Source organism: Sorex araneus, chromosome 9 (genome assembly GCF_027595985.1).
Source record: "Sorex araneus isolate mSorAra2 chromosome 9, mSorAra2.pri, whole genome shotgun sequence".
In the NCBI taxonomy this organism is placed as follows: Eukaryota; Metazoa; Chordata; class Mammalia; order Eulipotyphla; family Soricidae; genus Sorex; species Sorex araneus.
In genome coordinates, this window is record NC_073310.1 from 4849238 (window position 1) to 4864152 (window position 14915).

At 53.0% G+C, this 14915-nt stretch overlaps 1 protein-coding gene across 7 annotated transcripts in view; it reads right to left on the reverse strand.

Moving 5' to 3' along the window:
* The window catches only part of HECTD4 (HECT domain E3 ubiquitin protein ligase 4), a 158912-nt gene that overhangs the window by 19343 nt on the left and 124654 nt on the right, over nt 1-14915 (reverse strand). For all 7 annotated transcript variants that reach the window (XM_055147412.1, XM_055147408.1, XM_055147411.1 and 4 more), the window contains exons 49-58: nt 13196-13359; nt 12064-12301; nt 10569-10705; nt 9819-9945; nt 9030-9167; nt 7306-7442; nt 4773-4933; nt 2347-2528; nt 1170-1375; nt 80-210 (exon numbers count right to left, since the gene is read on the reverse strand). In XM_055147412.1, the coding sequence (XP_055003387.1) occupies nt 80-210; nt 1170-1375; nt 2347-2528; nt 4773-4933; nt 7306-7442; nt 9030-9167; nt 9819-9945; nt 10569-10705; nt 12064-12301; nt 13196-13359 (1621 nt within the window). The remainder of the gene's footprint in view (nt 1-79; nt 211-1169; nt 1376-2346; nt 2529-4772; nt 4934-7305; nt 7443-9029; nt 9168-9818; nt 9946-10568; nt 10706-12063; nt 12302-13195; nt 13360-14915) is intronic.

A 14915-nucleotide genomic window follows, 5' to 3' on the forward strand; every position in this document is an offset into this window, starting at 1 on the left:
CTGAGCTTCTTCCTCCCGCCAGCTTCACCGGCATCTGTTTTATGTTTCTCTCCCCATTTTTCTCCCGGGCACGACTTACTCTTTGCGGAATCCAGACTGACTTTCTTTACAGGACACTACGACAAATGCTGCCCCGGGAAAATTAACGTCCATGTTGACTTTGGACTCGGAAATCGGAAACTCTTCCGAGGGAAACTGCTCCGGCGCTGTCTGCAAGGACAGTGAACGGGGAAGCCTCAGCCCACACGCGGGACGGCCCTCCAGCCCTCCCCCCAGCAGGGGCCGAGGACGGCGGCCACAGAGGAAGGCCAGAGCCCTCTGGGAGATGGACACTACGCACAGGACGGGTGTCTGGGGGGTGGGGGCGGCCCGGGGAAGAGAGGATTGTCATTTCTGCCAAGTCAATGAGACTTTCACCTAAAAATGGTAGCCTGGGCCTGGAGAGTACAATGGGCCCTGGGTTTGATCTCTGGTACCCCATTTGGTCCCCTAGCCCCGTCAGGAGTGATTCCTGAGTGCAGAGCCAGGAGTAATCCCTGAGCACTACTGGGTGTGGCTCAAAAACTAAAAATTAGGAAGGAAGGAAGGAAGGAAGGAAGGAAGGAAGGAAGGAAGGAAGGAAGGAAGGAAGGAACAGAAGGAGGGAAGAAGGGAGGAATGGAAGGAAGGAAGAAGGAAAGAAGAAGGAAGGAAGAAGGAAGGAAGGAAGGAAGGAAGGAAGGAAGGAAGGAAGGAAGGAAGGAAGGAGGAAAGAAGGAAGGAAGAAGGAAGGAAGGAAGGAAGGAGGAAAGAAGGAAGAAGGAAGGAAGGAAGGAAGGAAGGAGGAAAGAAGGAAGGAAGAAAGGAGGAAGGAAGGAAGGAAGGAAGGAAGGAAGGAAGGAAGGAAGGAAGGAAGGAAGGAAGGAAGGAAGGAAGGAAGGAAGGAAGGAAGGAAGGAAGGAAGGAAGGAAAGAGAACAGGTATCCTGAGTTGGGGCCGGCACATCCCTGACCTGGGTTCAAGCCTCACTGGGTGGCCTGGGTACCCGCAGCCCTGAGCAGCATTGCATCCTCGGGCCCTTCCGCTGAACCACGGTCCGGTTGGCTCCAATAGCGTGCCTGGACCTCTGGACACCACTGCGGGCGCCCCGCCCCGCACCCCCAAAGGAGCAGCCAGCCGGCCAGCCGCACCTGCAGGAAGGAGCAGATCTGCTTGGTGAGCTCCAGCAGACTCTCCTCGCCCTGGTGCAGGGTCCGTGTGATGGCCACGTTGAGCCACTCCCGCACCGTCTGCGAGCTGCCCTGGTAGAAGAGGTCGGTGGCCGAGCAGCTCTGGGAGTGGACGCAGTGCTGCAGAGACTGTGCCAGGAGGATAGAGCTGGAGCTGATGGTGCCATCTGGGCACAGGAAAGAAAACACAGCTTTACGAGAACCACAGCGGCCGCGGCTGCGCCACCCGAAACAACGCGCGACCAGGCGCTACACTGGCCAGTGACCGGCCGCTGCGAGGAGCTGCGACCGTGCCTCTGACGGCCGCTCCTGAGATGAGTCTGAAGCGGACCCCAAGTCTGTGCGCGGGACTCAGGCCTCCCTGAGCCTGCCTGACGCCCGTCCCTAGCCACACCCGCGAGGGTGGCTCCGGGCGGAGGGTGGGAAGCAGGTGTTGGGTCAGGCCTGCACACCTGCAGGCCCGGGTGGGGGTGTGGCTCCCACGCACTGGCCAGAAGCCACCCGGTGGCCGAGAGTGTGGCCTGTCCCTCCTCTTGCTCCCGAGTCAGCTGTTGAAGGGTGGGGCTTTGGTGCCAGCCGGGGTCAAATGACCCCTCGGTCCTAGACTGGGCTGATGGCAGAGTCCTGAGCTTTCCTGGGACATAAGCCAGCACGAGCCCTGCCACAGCCCCGGGGGGGGAGGGGCGCCATCAGCTCTGCCACAGTGCCCGGCATCAGCAGAGGCACAGCAGCTCTGGGCAGTGCCGCTCACAGCCACACTGGCCGGGTAGGCTGCCCGGGGGAGCTGAGGACAGGAGTCACTCCTTCCTTCACAGCTCACAGGGTAGCCAGGCCAAGGCTCCATTTCAGGGCCGGATAGTACAGTGGGCAGGACCCTGCCCCGCGCACATCTGACGGGTTGAACCCCTGGCATCTTAGGGTTCCCCGAGCACTGCTGAGCACCTCAGGGGCGGGTCAAAAACACAAAAAGAGACTAAAATTTCAGAAGTAATCCTCTGTGTCCCTTGATTCACAAGGACGCAGGGGAGTGACAGGAGGACGCTTTTCAGGGGGAGGGAGCACAGCGGGGAGCACCAGGCCTCAAGCCCGGCTTCTCCGACTCCCTGCAGGCGCAGCACCGAGCGTGCTCGGGACTTACCTGGGAGGGGAGGAGCCAGGAGCTGATTGGACAGCAGCTGCAGGTGCTCCAGGGTGATGTCCCGGATGGCGGGGATGTGGAAGAGGCGGGTGAACAGGTGGGGCAGCTTGGGGGCGAAGATGTTGAGCAGGGCCACCCGGCAGTACAGCCGGGCCAGCGCCGCCTCGCAGCGCAGCAGCTCCCTGAAAGGAGAGGGCAGAGGGCTGAGCGCGCGGCCCAGATGCCCTGGAGGAAGTGCAGAGCAGCCGTCTCCCGGGGCTGAGTGTCGCAGGGACCATACTGGACAGGCCAGGGGAGGGACCTGAGGAGAGTGTTGTCCGGTGAACAGCCCACGGCATAGAGACACTCTGGTCCATCGACACAAGGGAACACTGCAGCCGCCGGGAAAAAGGAAGTCATGAAATTTGCTATGGATGAACACGGAGAGTACCACGCTGAGTGAAATGAGTCAGACGGAGAGGGACAGACATAGAATGATGGCACCCATTTGTGGATATAAAAAAAAAAAAACAACAGGAGACTAACACCCAAAGATAATAGAAAGGGGGACTGGCCCCTGGTTGGAAGCTTGCCACAAGTGGTGGGGGTGGCAGTTAGGACAGAGAAGGACCACTATGACAGTGATAGTTGGAAATGATCACTCTGGACAGAACTGAGAGCTGAAAGGAGATAAAGTGACACGCATGATAACCTTTCAGTGCCTGTCCTGCAAACCACAATGCCTAAGATGAGAGAGACAGAGAGAAAGAGAGAGAAAGAGAGGGAGAGAGAAAAGTGCTTGCCATAAAGGCAGGCTCAGGGGTAGGGGTGGGGCGGGCAGTGGGAAGGAAACTGGGGACACTGGTGGTGGGAAATTTACATTGGTGAAGGGATGGGTGTTGGAACAATAGATGACTAAAACCCAATCATGAACAACTTTTATAAGTGATTGAATAATAAAATAGTGAAAAAATAAGTGTCTTTGGGATGCAGGCTCTATTTTTCAAGTTAGTCACTAGTGTCTTAAAATCTATTTAGTTGTGTTTGTTTTTTTCCAACTAAAAACAAACAGTGCAGAGCCAGGAATAACCCCTGAGAATAGCCAGGTGTGAGCCCAAAAGCCGAAAAAGGTGCTTCTCTGCACATGCCGGCCTGGTTTAATTCCCCGCATCCCATCCCCATGCCGGCTGACCCCCGAACACTGGCGCGAGTAAGCCCTGCGCACTGCCAGGTCTGACTCCCGAACAAACAGCAGCAAAAATAAAAGCCCAAACCAAAAATAACCACAAAGTCCTCAAAGTACAACCTGTTGAGGCTCTGCAGACCCCAGAGCACTGCACAGTGGCCTGCAGCAAGGACCCGAGTGGCACCTAGTCCCCAAGTCCAGCACTGGACCTCCAGCCTGGCCAGCCAGGAACTGTGGGGAGAGTCCCCTGGGCCATCTGAACACCCTCCCCACAAAACGTTAAGCTCCAAAAAAAAAAAAAACACCAAAAAAACCAATCCCCCCCCCCAAAAAAAAACACGTTAAGCTCAGCAAAAAAACCTAAGGAAAAGGTCATATAACCTGTTCCATGTTTGCGGGTCACCTGGAATGACGTGAACATGGAGAGAGGTGCGGCTGCGGACGCTCAATGCAGGAGGATGGGAACGACTTGCGACCAATATTTATGAGGTTTCCATGCAGGGTTGGGAAACTGCCCTAAAGTTGTGGTGACGGTTCCACAATTTATAAACACATTAAAGACTACTGGCTTGTAAACATTAACAGAAAGACTTGAACACTGTGTAAATTATATCTCAGCCAGGATAATAAGGAAGTTCTGTGGGAGGGCTGGAGAGAGCACAGCAGGGGGGCACGTGCCTTGCCTGCAGCCAACCCCGGTTCCACTCCCAGCACCACAGATGCTCATCTGAGCCCTGCTGGGAGCGATCCCTGAGCACAGCCAGGAAGGAGAAAGTCCTGACTCTGTCCGCTGGGTACCACACACATGCACGCGTGCGCGCACACACACTATTGGCATTTTTGGGTGATGAATGTTTGGTGTGACAGGCGTCCTGTGAAGTAAGGTCTCCAGCAGATGTGCGGCTTCTGTGAAGCGTCAGTCAAACCAGCACTACGCCCAGGGCACCAGGCCTGATTTTACTGGCTAGCCTCCAGAACGGCAAGCCTCCTGGTCCGAGGCACGGTGAAGGCAAGTGAGCAGCAGTCCCGTCACTTCTCCAGTGCCAACTCAGGACGGAGAGCCTGTGACGCCGCCCCTGCGACTCCTCCTTCCCCATCCTGCAAGTCCGCGGTGATCCTCCCCGGCCTGCCCTCCGGCACCCCAGCCTCCGTTCCTGCCCCGTCTCCCTCGCCCCTGGAGGGACGGTCCCCTCGGCAGTAACAGGTGTGGAGGAGCAGACGTGGGTTCCGGGACGCTCGGGAAAACCCGGCTCCCTCTTACCTGTGAATCTGCAGGTTGGTGTTGTCCAGCGTGACCAGCCCGTTGGTGGCGGTCCGACGGTAGCCCGCGGGAGGCCGCTCCAACATGTCTATAGGGTACCAGTATCGGACCAGCACCCCTTCACTGCGGAGGTACGTTTCCACCTGCACCAATTCATTCACCTACAACAGTAAATGGAAAGAGCTGCTTTTCTGACCATTACTTTGTGGTTTTTTTTTTTCCCTCTTTGGGCCACACCCGGCAATGTACTCAGGAATTACTCCTGGTGCTCGGGGGACCCTACGGGATGCTGGGAATCAAACCCAGGTCGGCTGCGTGAAAGGCAAACGCCCTCCCCACTGGGCTATTGCTCCAGCCCCGCTTTGTGTTTTCACAGTTTTAAAAATAGACACAAGAAAGCGGGGCTAGGGAGACGGCACAGGGCTCAGGGGTGCCCGCTTTGGCTGTGCGGGACCTGGTTTGGCACCCTGAGCACTGCCAGGCGAGGCCCTTGTGGCCCCAAGAACCACATCCTCAGCTTTTTTTTTTTTTGGTTTTTGGGTCACACCCAGCGATGCACAGGGGTTACTCCTGGCTCTGCACTCAGGAATTACCCCTGGCGGTGCTCAGGGGACCATATGGGATGCTGGCATTTGAACCCGGGTCGGCTGCGTGCAAGGCAAACGCCCTACCCGCTGTGCTATTGCTCCAGCCCCACATCCTCAGCTTCTGGCACTGAACTGCCCGGCCCGAGGAGCCACACATCTCGGGAGTGAGCGCAGGCCTGCCCCGACGCCGGGTAACGACAGCAGGCACCTGTAAGGCTGCTGCAGGGGAACTGCCGGCCAACGTTCCCATGTCAGCCACACAACACTGTTTGCGGGGCTGCTATGCGTCACTGTGATCCAGCAGTAGTTTCTAGGACCCGACTGAAATTAAGTTCGGCCTCACTGGATGTACATACATGGAGACAAAGCCAGTTTTGGTTTTCTTTTGTTTTTTTGGATCACACCTGGTGGTGTTGGGGGCTACTCCTGGCTCAGTGCTTGGGGGTCTGTGCAGAGCCAGGTATCAAACCCCGGGCTCTGACGGGCAAAGCCTGAGTCCAACCCTCTAAATCATCTTCATGCCCCAGGCAGTTTTACTGCGTTCATGCCACAGCTGAAAACCTTCTGCTTAGTACAGTGTTTTTAAGTTTTTCATATCATTGCCAAATTCTAATTGGTACAATATATATAAATAGCACTTCAATGCAGTAAGCTCAAGATTAGAGAGAATAGTATCAGGGGGTAGGCTGGGATTGGGAGGGAAAGTGGGGATAATGATGGAATAAAGTCACACTGGTGATGTCGGAACTCTTAAGTACTTGAAACAAGAAACTAGAAAAAAGAAAAAAGAAAAAAAATGAAAGAAACGAAAAAAAAAGAGAAGAAAAAAGAAAATAAAAAAAGAAACAAAAAGAAAAAAATAAAAAAATAAGAAAAAGAAAAAAGAAGAGAAATAAAAATAAAGAAACAACTGTATAATGAACAACTTCAAAAAAAATGAACAACTTCATAAATAATGGTGTTTTTAATAAAAATTAATTTCAAAAATAAAGAGAATAGTAACATCTCAATTATAATTCAAAAACAATTAAATTAATTGTCTATGTTAACTGCTTTTTATTTTTTAAAGCAGGGAACCATCTGATAGCTCTATTTTGTTATTAAAAAAGTTGTTAAAAATTTAACTCCAGCTATATCACCCCTTTAGAAATTTTAGAATTCCTGGGGCACGCGGCCTCACACCTCCAACTCTCCCCCACCGCTCTGCCAGGAATAGCACACCACACTGGCACATCACACTGGACGGGGTGTAAAGTGGAAGGCAGCCAATCTCGATTAAGAAAATATTAACACGTAGGGCTTAATTTGTAACAACATGTTAGTAATCTCTTATACAAGGACTAGATGGCTCATGGTGAGATACAACAATCTTCACACACTTTATTCTAAGGAAACATTTTATCATTTTTTAGCAAATTACTTATAACAAGCAATATAAAATAAATTATTTAGGGTCTGCTATTGGGGCAAGCTGAGGGGTGGTTGGGAAAATTGGAGATAATGGTGGTGGGAAGGTATAGGAATACTGAATGTAAGAAATCATCACGAACAACTTTACAAACAACTTTATAAAAATAAAATAAATAAATTTAATTTGAAAAAAATAAGAAAAGGAGCATCACTGGAACTATATAGTAGAGAGGGTAGGAGGACACTTGCCGAGCACAACCTGGGTTTGTTCCCCGCTGCCCCATGTGATCCCCTGGCACTGCCCGGAGTGACCCTGAGTGTAGAGCCAGGAGTAACCCCATGGGATTTAAAAGCAGAGCAGGAAACCCTGAGAGCCACTGGGTCTGGCCCCCAAGACCAAAACAAAGACTTTCTAACCAACTGTCTGGAGAAACCCCCCGGCTAGCCCTGTCCCCGGCTCAGGAACGAGCCCTCTGTCCCTCTGTCTGCTGAAGCGCTCCAGGCAGAGTCTGGGCCGCGAACGGGCGCTCACGTACTGAATCCACATCCAGGACAACTCCGTGGAGCCCGAAGGTCTTCAGCATCCCCCGGATGGCGAACTTGGGCAGCGCAGTTCCCACGGTACTGCTGGCTACGTTATTGCTGTCCGGAGACCGGGTGACGACCGTGAGGCCTGAGGGAGAGGAGAGGAGAAGCTTTCCTCAGGACCCGAATCCCAGAATCGTCATGGGAAACCTATCCTTTTTAGGGGATGAAACGTCTCTGGACTACTGAATGACATCCTGAGTTTGGTTATAATAAAAGAAGGAGCAGAGCTGAGCCTGGATGACGAACAAGCCAGAATGGCCCAAGAACTCTTATCACTGACAATCAGATGGCAAGAAGCACAAAAACGCTCCGAGGAGAAAAGTATTTCCCCAAGGAGAAATGAAAATATGCACATGGAGAGACGCTCGTCATCACAGATGGCGCGAGAAACGCCAGTCAGAGCTGCAGTGAGCGCCTGCTCCGGGCTGCCCGGCGCCATGCCAGCCTTAAGGTGACAGGACACTCCAGCAGCGAGCAGGGACACTGGAACCTGGACACTGCCCGAGTAGGGAATGACCGAGCAGGAAATTTGGCAGGTTTAAAAAAGTTACCATACAGCTTACTCTCAGCAATTGTGCTCCTACCTGCATCCCGGGAGAAATGGAAACACATAACCACAGACAATTTACATACTAATGTCCTGATCAGCATCGATTATCGGTGTCGGTGTCGAAAGGTAGAACAATGTAAGTATTCATCAGTTAAAGAATGGAAAAGCAAAATGGGCTATTACCCAGGTAGTGGAATATTACTTTGCCACAGAAAAGAATGAAGTACCGACACAAATGTGAATGAATCTTGGAAATTTATGCTACCAGTAAGAGGCCAGAAACACGGAAGACCACATGTATGATTCTGCTTACATAAAATACCCAGAACAGGAAAGTTACAGTGGCAGAAAGTGTATTAATGGTTTCCAGGGATTAAGAAGAGGTGGAGATAACAGTATAGGATTTCTTTCCTTGGAGGGGGGGCAGGGAGGATGAAAATGTACTGGAATTAGAGGTACTAATTTCATAATTTACATAACTTTCTAGGTAAACTAAAAACCGTTTAATACTATGCTGTGAAAAAGAAAAGACACATTCTTGCTCTTGCCCACAAGGTTCTGGCTTTTTTTTTTTTTTTTTGCTTTTTGGGTCACACCTGGCGATGCACAGGGGTTACTCCTGGCTCTGCACTTAGGAATTACTCCTGGCAGTGCTCAGGGGATCACATGGGATGCTAGGAATCGAACCCGGGTTGGCCGCATGCAAGGCAAATGCCCTCCCCGCTGTACTATTGCTCCAGCCCTTGTTCTGGTATTTTTAAGAAGGTCAAATGTAGCCACTTTAATAATGAGTAGTTTTAAATTCTCTCTCTGTTTTCTTTTCTTATTTCCCCAAAATATGTGATCAAGTTTTAACCAAATGAATATTCTATTTAATTTTTTAAAAGCACAGTGACTAGCTGAGCTGTAAATTCCTGGGAATCCACTCGGCAGGTATGTGGAATTGTCACTCCCAGGACCCTGTGTCTCCCTGCTCGTGAGCAGACCAACGGTCCAGAGAAAGCTGCAGCCCGGAGGAGGTCGCTTCCCACCCCCTCCAGGAAGGGGAGCCGCGCCTGACCGAGGGGCTCCCGCCTGGGGAAACTCAACGCCTGCCGTCAGAGGGGAAGGGGGAAGCAAAACCTTTTCGAACTTTGTCAATTGTGAACTTGTTTGCTTCGTCTTTAATGTCCTCAATGGTGGGTAGATAAAGGTCTCGGGGGATCCCGCCGTTCTCCTCGTAGAGAAACTCGACTGTCTGCCGGGCAATGTCCACCATGCCTGGAAACGAAGAGCACCGTGACCCTCGGGAGCGCGCACCCTCAGAGCCCGCCACGCCGGCCGAGGGAGGGGCCCCTCAGCAATGCATCCACAGAAGCACGACACGTCGGGGGGAAGTCTGCGTGCAATCATGGACCGAGTCACAGGATCCAGGCCCTCCTCCCGGTCACGGCCCGGCCTCCCTGACACCAGCGCGTGCGCAAAGGAACGAGAACTGCGGGAAGTGGGGACTGGAGTACGGAAGCAGCGCTGGCCCGGGTAAAAGGGAGGCCATTATTATTCAATTACATTTTAGTTAAGTCAAAGAACAAATTGGGAAACAGAAAGTGACCAAGTAGTGGGGAGTGTGCAGGGAGTGTCTGCTTGGCGCTGGAGGCCTTAGTTTGGCCAGAGGTGGCCCTGGCAGTCCCCCAGGCAGCGGGAGGCTCGAGCGAGGCTCGCTCACATGCGCGGTGCAGAAACGCCACTATTATCTCTCCGGCCCCGCGCTGTGTCTTGGTGGGGGAAGAGTGGGCCACGCGCTGGGTGCTGGGGACTCCTCTGCCAGGACAAGCCGTGATTAGGTCCAGCAGCCCTTTCCCTGACCCACAGTCACTCCCGGCCTTCTCTCCTGGGCAGGAAACGAGCGTCTCAGGAGAACCAAGTACGGACCTAGCTGTAACGCGCCCTTTATCTGGTCCAGGCCGGACTTCCGCTCGGCTTCGTTGCGGAAGCGTCTCCGGATGGTGGGGAAGACCTTGGTCTCCCATGCCTTCACCAGCAACGCATAGTGGTCCTCCTGGGAAGGAAAGCAGACGCATGAATGGAGTGGGGAGGCCTCGTGCAGCATTCAGCTCTGCCCGACTCACAGCTCTCACCCCCGAGGTCTTTTTTCTTTTTGGGTCACACCCTGCGATGCTCAGGGGTCACTCCTGGCTCTGCACTCAGGAATTCCCCCGGCCGTGCTCAGGGGACCATATGGGATGCTGGGAATCGAACCAGGGTCGGCCGCGCGCAAGGCAAACGCCCTACCCGCTGTGCTATTGCTCCAGCCCCAGCTTTCCCTTTCTTACCCTGGAAGCCAGAGAAGAGTTAGCAGGATCCCCCACTAGAATCACAGAGTATTTCCTTTCTCTAACCCCGGGATCACTACTGAGTGGGAGTCCAACAGGCGACGCCACTTATAAAAGGATTAGAGACATGAGCATTCTGCGACCAGGCAGAGCACAGGCCTCCCACGTGTCGGGCCCCAGGTTCGATCCCCGGCACCACAGTCAGACAGAAACCCAGGAAATAGAAACGAGTACTACAGAGTTTAAACACGGCAAACGGATTGGAAGTCAATCAGCTCAGATTTGTACCCGGACACCCAAATCCTTGTCCCAGTCACGAGAGAGCCGGTGGGAGCGACAGGGCCTCTACCTGCGGGATGTCGTCGTCGTCATCGTCATCGCTCTCATCATCTGCAATGGGGGGTGGGTGGGGGTCTGGGCCCGAGGTGATGAAATTCTCATAGCTGAGCTCCACTTTGTAGTGACAGGAAGTGTCGCTGTCATATTCTGTAACACAGCACAGAAGGATTCGAAGTCAGAGCGGTCAACACCCTCACTACTCACAGCAGACACGTCAGCGACTCCTGACTCTCCACTCTGCGGGACAGACAGACCCTTGGACTGGGAGGGACTTTCAAACCCAGAGCCAGGGGACAGAGCGATAGCGCAGCAGGGAAAGGCGTTTGCCCCGCACAAAGCTGACCTGGGTTCAATCCCCCGGCATCCCATGTGGTCCCCCGAGCACCGCCAGGAATGATTCCGGAGTGCAGAGACAGGAGGAACCCCTGAGCATTGCCGGGTGTGACCCAAAAAGCAAAAAAATAAATAAGTTTAAATACACACACACACACACACACACACACACGCACGCACACACGCGCACACACACACAGCCCTTACAGACAATTTTATTTATTCTTGGTTCTGGGTTTTATTTATTTTTTTCTTTTTGTCTTTTTAGGTAACACCTGGAAATGCACAGAGGTTCCTCCTGGCTCTGCACTCAGGAATTACTCCTGGTGGTGCTTTGGGGACCAAATGGGATTCCAGGGATCGAACCCGGGTCAGCCACATGCAAGGCAAACGCCCTCCCTGCTGTGCTATCACTCCAGCCCAGGACTGTATATTTTACTTTAGAATTTACAAATATTAATTGTTGCCGTCCCCACCTTCCCTTCATTGTTGTCGCCGGAATGGCACTCATGCCGGGCCATGGTGCCAGCTGACATGCCTGCTGAGTATGCATGTGTGGCCGAGGCACACACGTTACGGCGGTGGGGCTCACAGGCCTGGCACTTGCACGCATTTTAGCTCCTTCCCACGGGTCGCACTATTTGCTCACACTCTCGCATCCCTGGCTGTGGTGCAGCAGGAAATGGCTTGGAGGCCCAGAATCGCAGACTAGAGTGGCCAGGATCGTGCTTAGCACACGTGGGACACCAGGGACTTGCACTCAGGACCAGATGCCTGCGAGCAAGGGCTCTGAGCCACTGCGCTGCTCCTGGGTGAAGCTAGTGCTCAGTGATACGATTCATCCAACTCAGAGCAACTTTTGGGAAGCTTTCACCGCACGGAAGCACCAACTCTGTGCAAGCTAGCATCGCAGGGGGCTCCTGGACCCTGCGTATTTCAAGTACTGCGCTTGGGACCACCCCCTCCAAAAAAATTAATGAACAATCTTCCAGATAACCTCCGGAAACGTTCCAGGGACACTGAGGAAGAAAGGCCCTGTGGGAGGGAACGCACGATCCAGTCTCCTGTGCTTCCCCCGCTCCCCACGTCCCTTCCCTGCACCTCTCCCGTGATTTAAGGAACAGCAACACCCCCTCCCGGGAAGTGGGGGAGGGCCTGGGGGTGAGGCTTACGCTGTTGAGCGGTGGCCACGGCAGCGATCCGGCACGGGGGCCCGTGGGTGCCCGGGTCTGAGGCAATACTGGTGCCAGCATCGTTGTCGCTGTCAGAGGCCATGGCGAAGGGCAAGGCCTCAAAGTTGGCGCTTATCTCCTCTGCCAGGTCGGGGCACAAGTCCGCAGCGTTGCGGTGGGCCTGACCTTCGGCATAGGCGAATGGGCGGGAACCGAAGTTAGCGCGCGTCTTGGTGTTCTGGGAGGAGAACAGACAAGGGTTCGAAGGGAATCAGACCCCTTTATTAACATCTGCTTTATATTCAGGCTTGACCAGTGCCACATATTTTTTCTTTTTCTTTTTTTTTTTTTCTCTTTTTGGGTCACACCCGGCGATGCACAGGGGTTACTCCTGGCTCTGCACTCAGGAATTACTACCCCTGGCGGTGCTCGGGGGACCATATGAGATGCTGGGAATCGAACCCGGGTCCGCCGCGTGCAAGGCAAACGCCCTACCCGCTGTGCTATTGCTCCAGCCCCAACATCTGCTTTATGCCCTGGAGAAACGACTCAATGTCAAACGGCTGGGGATAGGACTGGGGGTAGGCACGTGCCCTCCATGCCAGAGGCCTGAGTTTGAACCCTCACAGGACCAAAACAAGGGAAAGAGTCTCCCGGGCTGTGCGAGCACACAGAGCAGGCTGGGGGCTGTAGACACAGAGGGTACAGCCCGGCCCTGGCAGTTCTTCTACGAACCCTGGGAAGAACCTGCTTTTCCGTGCAATGCTGCTGAGGAAAGTCTAATCCACAGAACCCTCAGGCTCACGCAAGGAAGACCCCCTATCAGTTTTTTTTTTTTGCTTTTTGGGTCACACCTGGCAATGCACAAGGGTTACCTCCTGGCTTTGCACTCAGGAGTTACTCCAGGCGGTGCTCAGGGGACCATATGGGATGCTGGGAATCGAACCTGGGTCGGCTGCGTGCAAGGCAAACGCCCTACCCGCTGTGCTATTGCTCCAGCCCTTGGAAGACCCCCTATCTTGCCGTCCCCTGCTCGGGCACCACTATTAGGTACAAGGGCACAGCCGATGTCCCCCATGACCTCTGGAACAAATTCCTAGGGAAGACATTTTTTCTCAACGAGAATACCTGCCTTTTTCTGAATGTGAACCACAGGCCACATGCCTCCAGAGACATCTTCGAGGTAGGGTGAGAGGCGCTGCCCGCAGTAGGTGAAGTATACCCGGCCCTTGGCGGGCTGCCCCGGAGGAGGTGGGGTGCCCTCGCTCCTCTCCCAGCCGATCCCTGCCACGTCACCTATGGCAGAGAACAGGAAGGAAACACTTCCAATTTATACCGTGTGACAGGCCGCAAGTTATTAACTCTCTTTTTACTTATTTATTTATGCAGTCTGTTGCATCTGAATGCGAGAAAAAAAAACATGAACTTGAACAGATTTGTTAAGTAAGATAATTGGAATAAATACATTTTTGATTTGAGAGTCACATTCAGTGATACTCAGGGGTTACTCATGGTTCAGTGCTCAGCGGTCCTTCCTGGTGCTGCTTGGGAGACCATGTGGTTCAAGGACTGAACCTGGGTCTCCAGCATGCCACGTCTGCGCTCAGCCCAGTCCAGGGACAAGCCGTTTTAAAAGAAAAGGTGAGAAACTAGTTAGAAGAAAAATGTTCACTTTATGAGTGAAGGGAGCCACTATACCAACACAAAGAATTTGGCATCTATTTTTCTGTCACTCTAGAGAAAATGTAGGGCATGATTTTTTTTTTTCTTTTTGGGTCACACCCGGCGATGCTCAGGGGTTACTCCTGGCTCTGCACTCAGGAATTACTCATGGCAGTGCTCGGGGGACCATATGGGATGCTGGGAATTGAACCTGGGTCGGTCGCGTGCAAGGCAAACGCCCTACCCGCTGTGCTATTGCTCCAGCCCCTGTAGGGATGATTTTTAAAGAGCAATTCAAACTTTTTCTCTGCAGGCTATGAAGAAACACTTATGGCGTTAAGGCAGTATTTTTTTTCAGTAAGTTTGTACAAGATTTAGAAAAGTTTTTAAAATATGATTTAAGGGCTGGAGAGATAACAGAGAGTAAGATGCTTTCTGATTATACAGCCCAGGAGGGTTCAACCCCTGCCACGGGCACCATATAGTCCCCTGAGCACTGCCAAGAGTGACCCAAGCACAGAGCCAGGAGTAGACCTGAGTATCACTTGGTGTGGCCCCCCCCCCAAATAAATTTTAAACATATACATAACACAACCCTTTTATTATCTTATTTTTAAAAAAATAAAAGCAAAACCAGAACCTACCATGTAGGCTACAGTTCTGCCATCAAGTCAAAATCTATCCCCTTATCCAAATATGCTTAGGACATTCTTCACAAGAACTTAAGGTAACGTAAGCCGAGGCACCTACTGGGGACCGTCACAGATACTGGACAGAACGTCTGAGAACGAGAGGCGCGTAAAAGCGCACAGTGGCAGCTCCCGCTCACTGGGACCCGTTGAGGGCCCGTTGGGGGGGACTCGCCCGTGGGTGTGTGAAGTCCTAGGATTCTGGTTTTCATCACAGAATCTCAGGCTTCGTGTCACATGAAGATGGGCTTCCCCCTGGGGAGCCGTAAGACAATGGGCACTTGTCGCTGCTCAGTGTCCCCAGGGCCTGGAAGGCTCCGTGTAGAGAGACGCTGCTCACTGTGGGCTGGCACAGAGACTGCGGCTACACTGTGGGTTGCGGGTCCCAACTCTGTCCCACAGACACACTTCTCTAGGAGAACAGTGTGTGCGCTCTGAGGTCCAGTTCCAGTGTTTCTCGAAAACCAAAATGTGGTCCAGGGAAGGCAGCTGAGAGGGCGA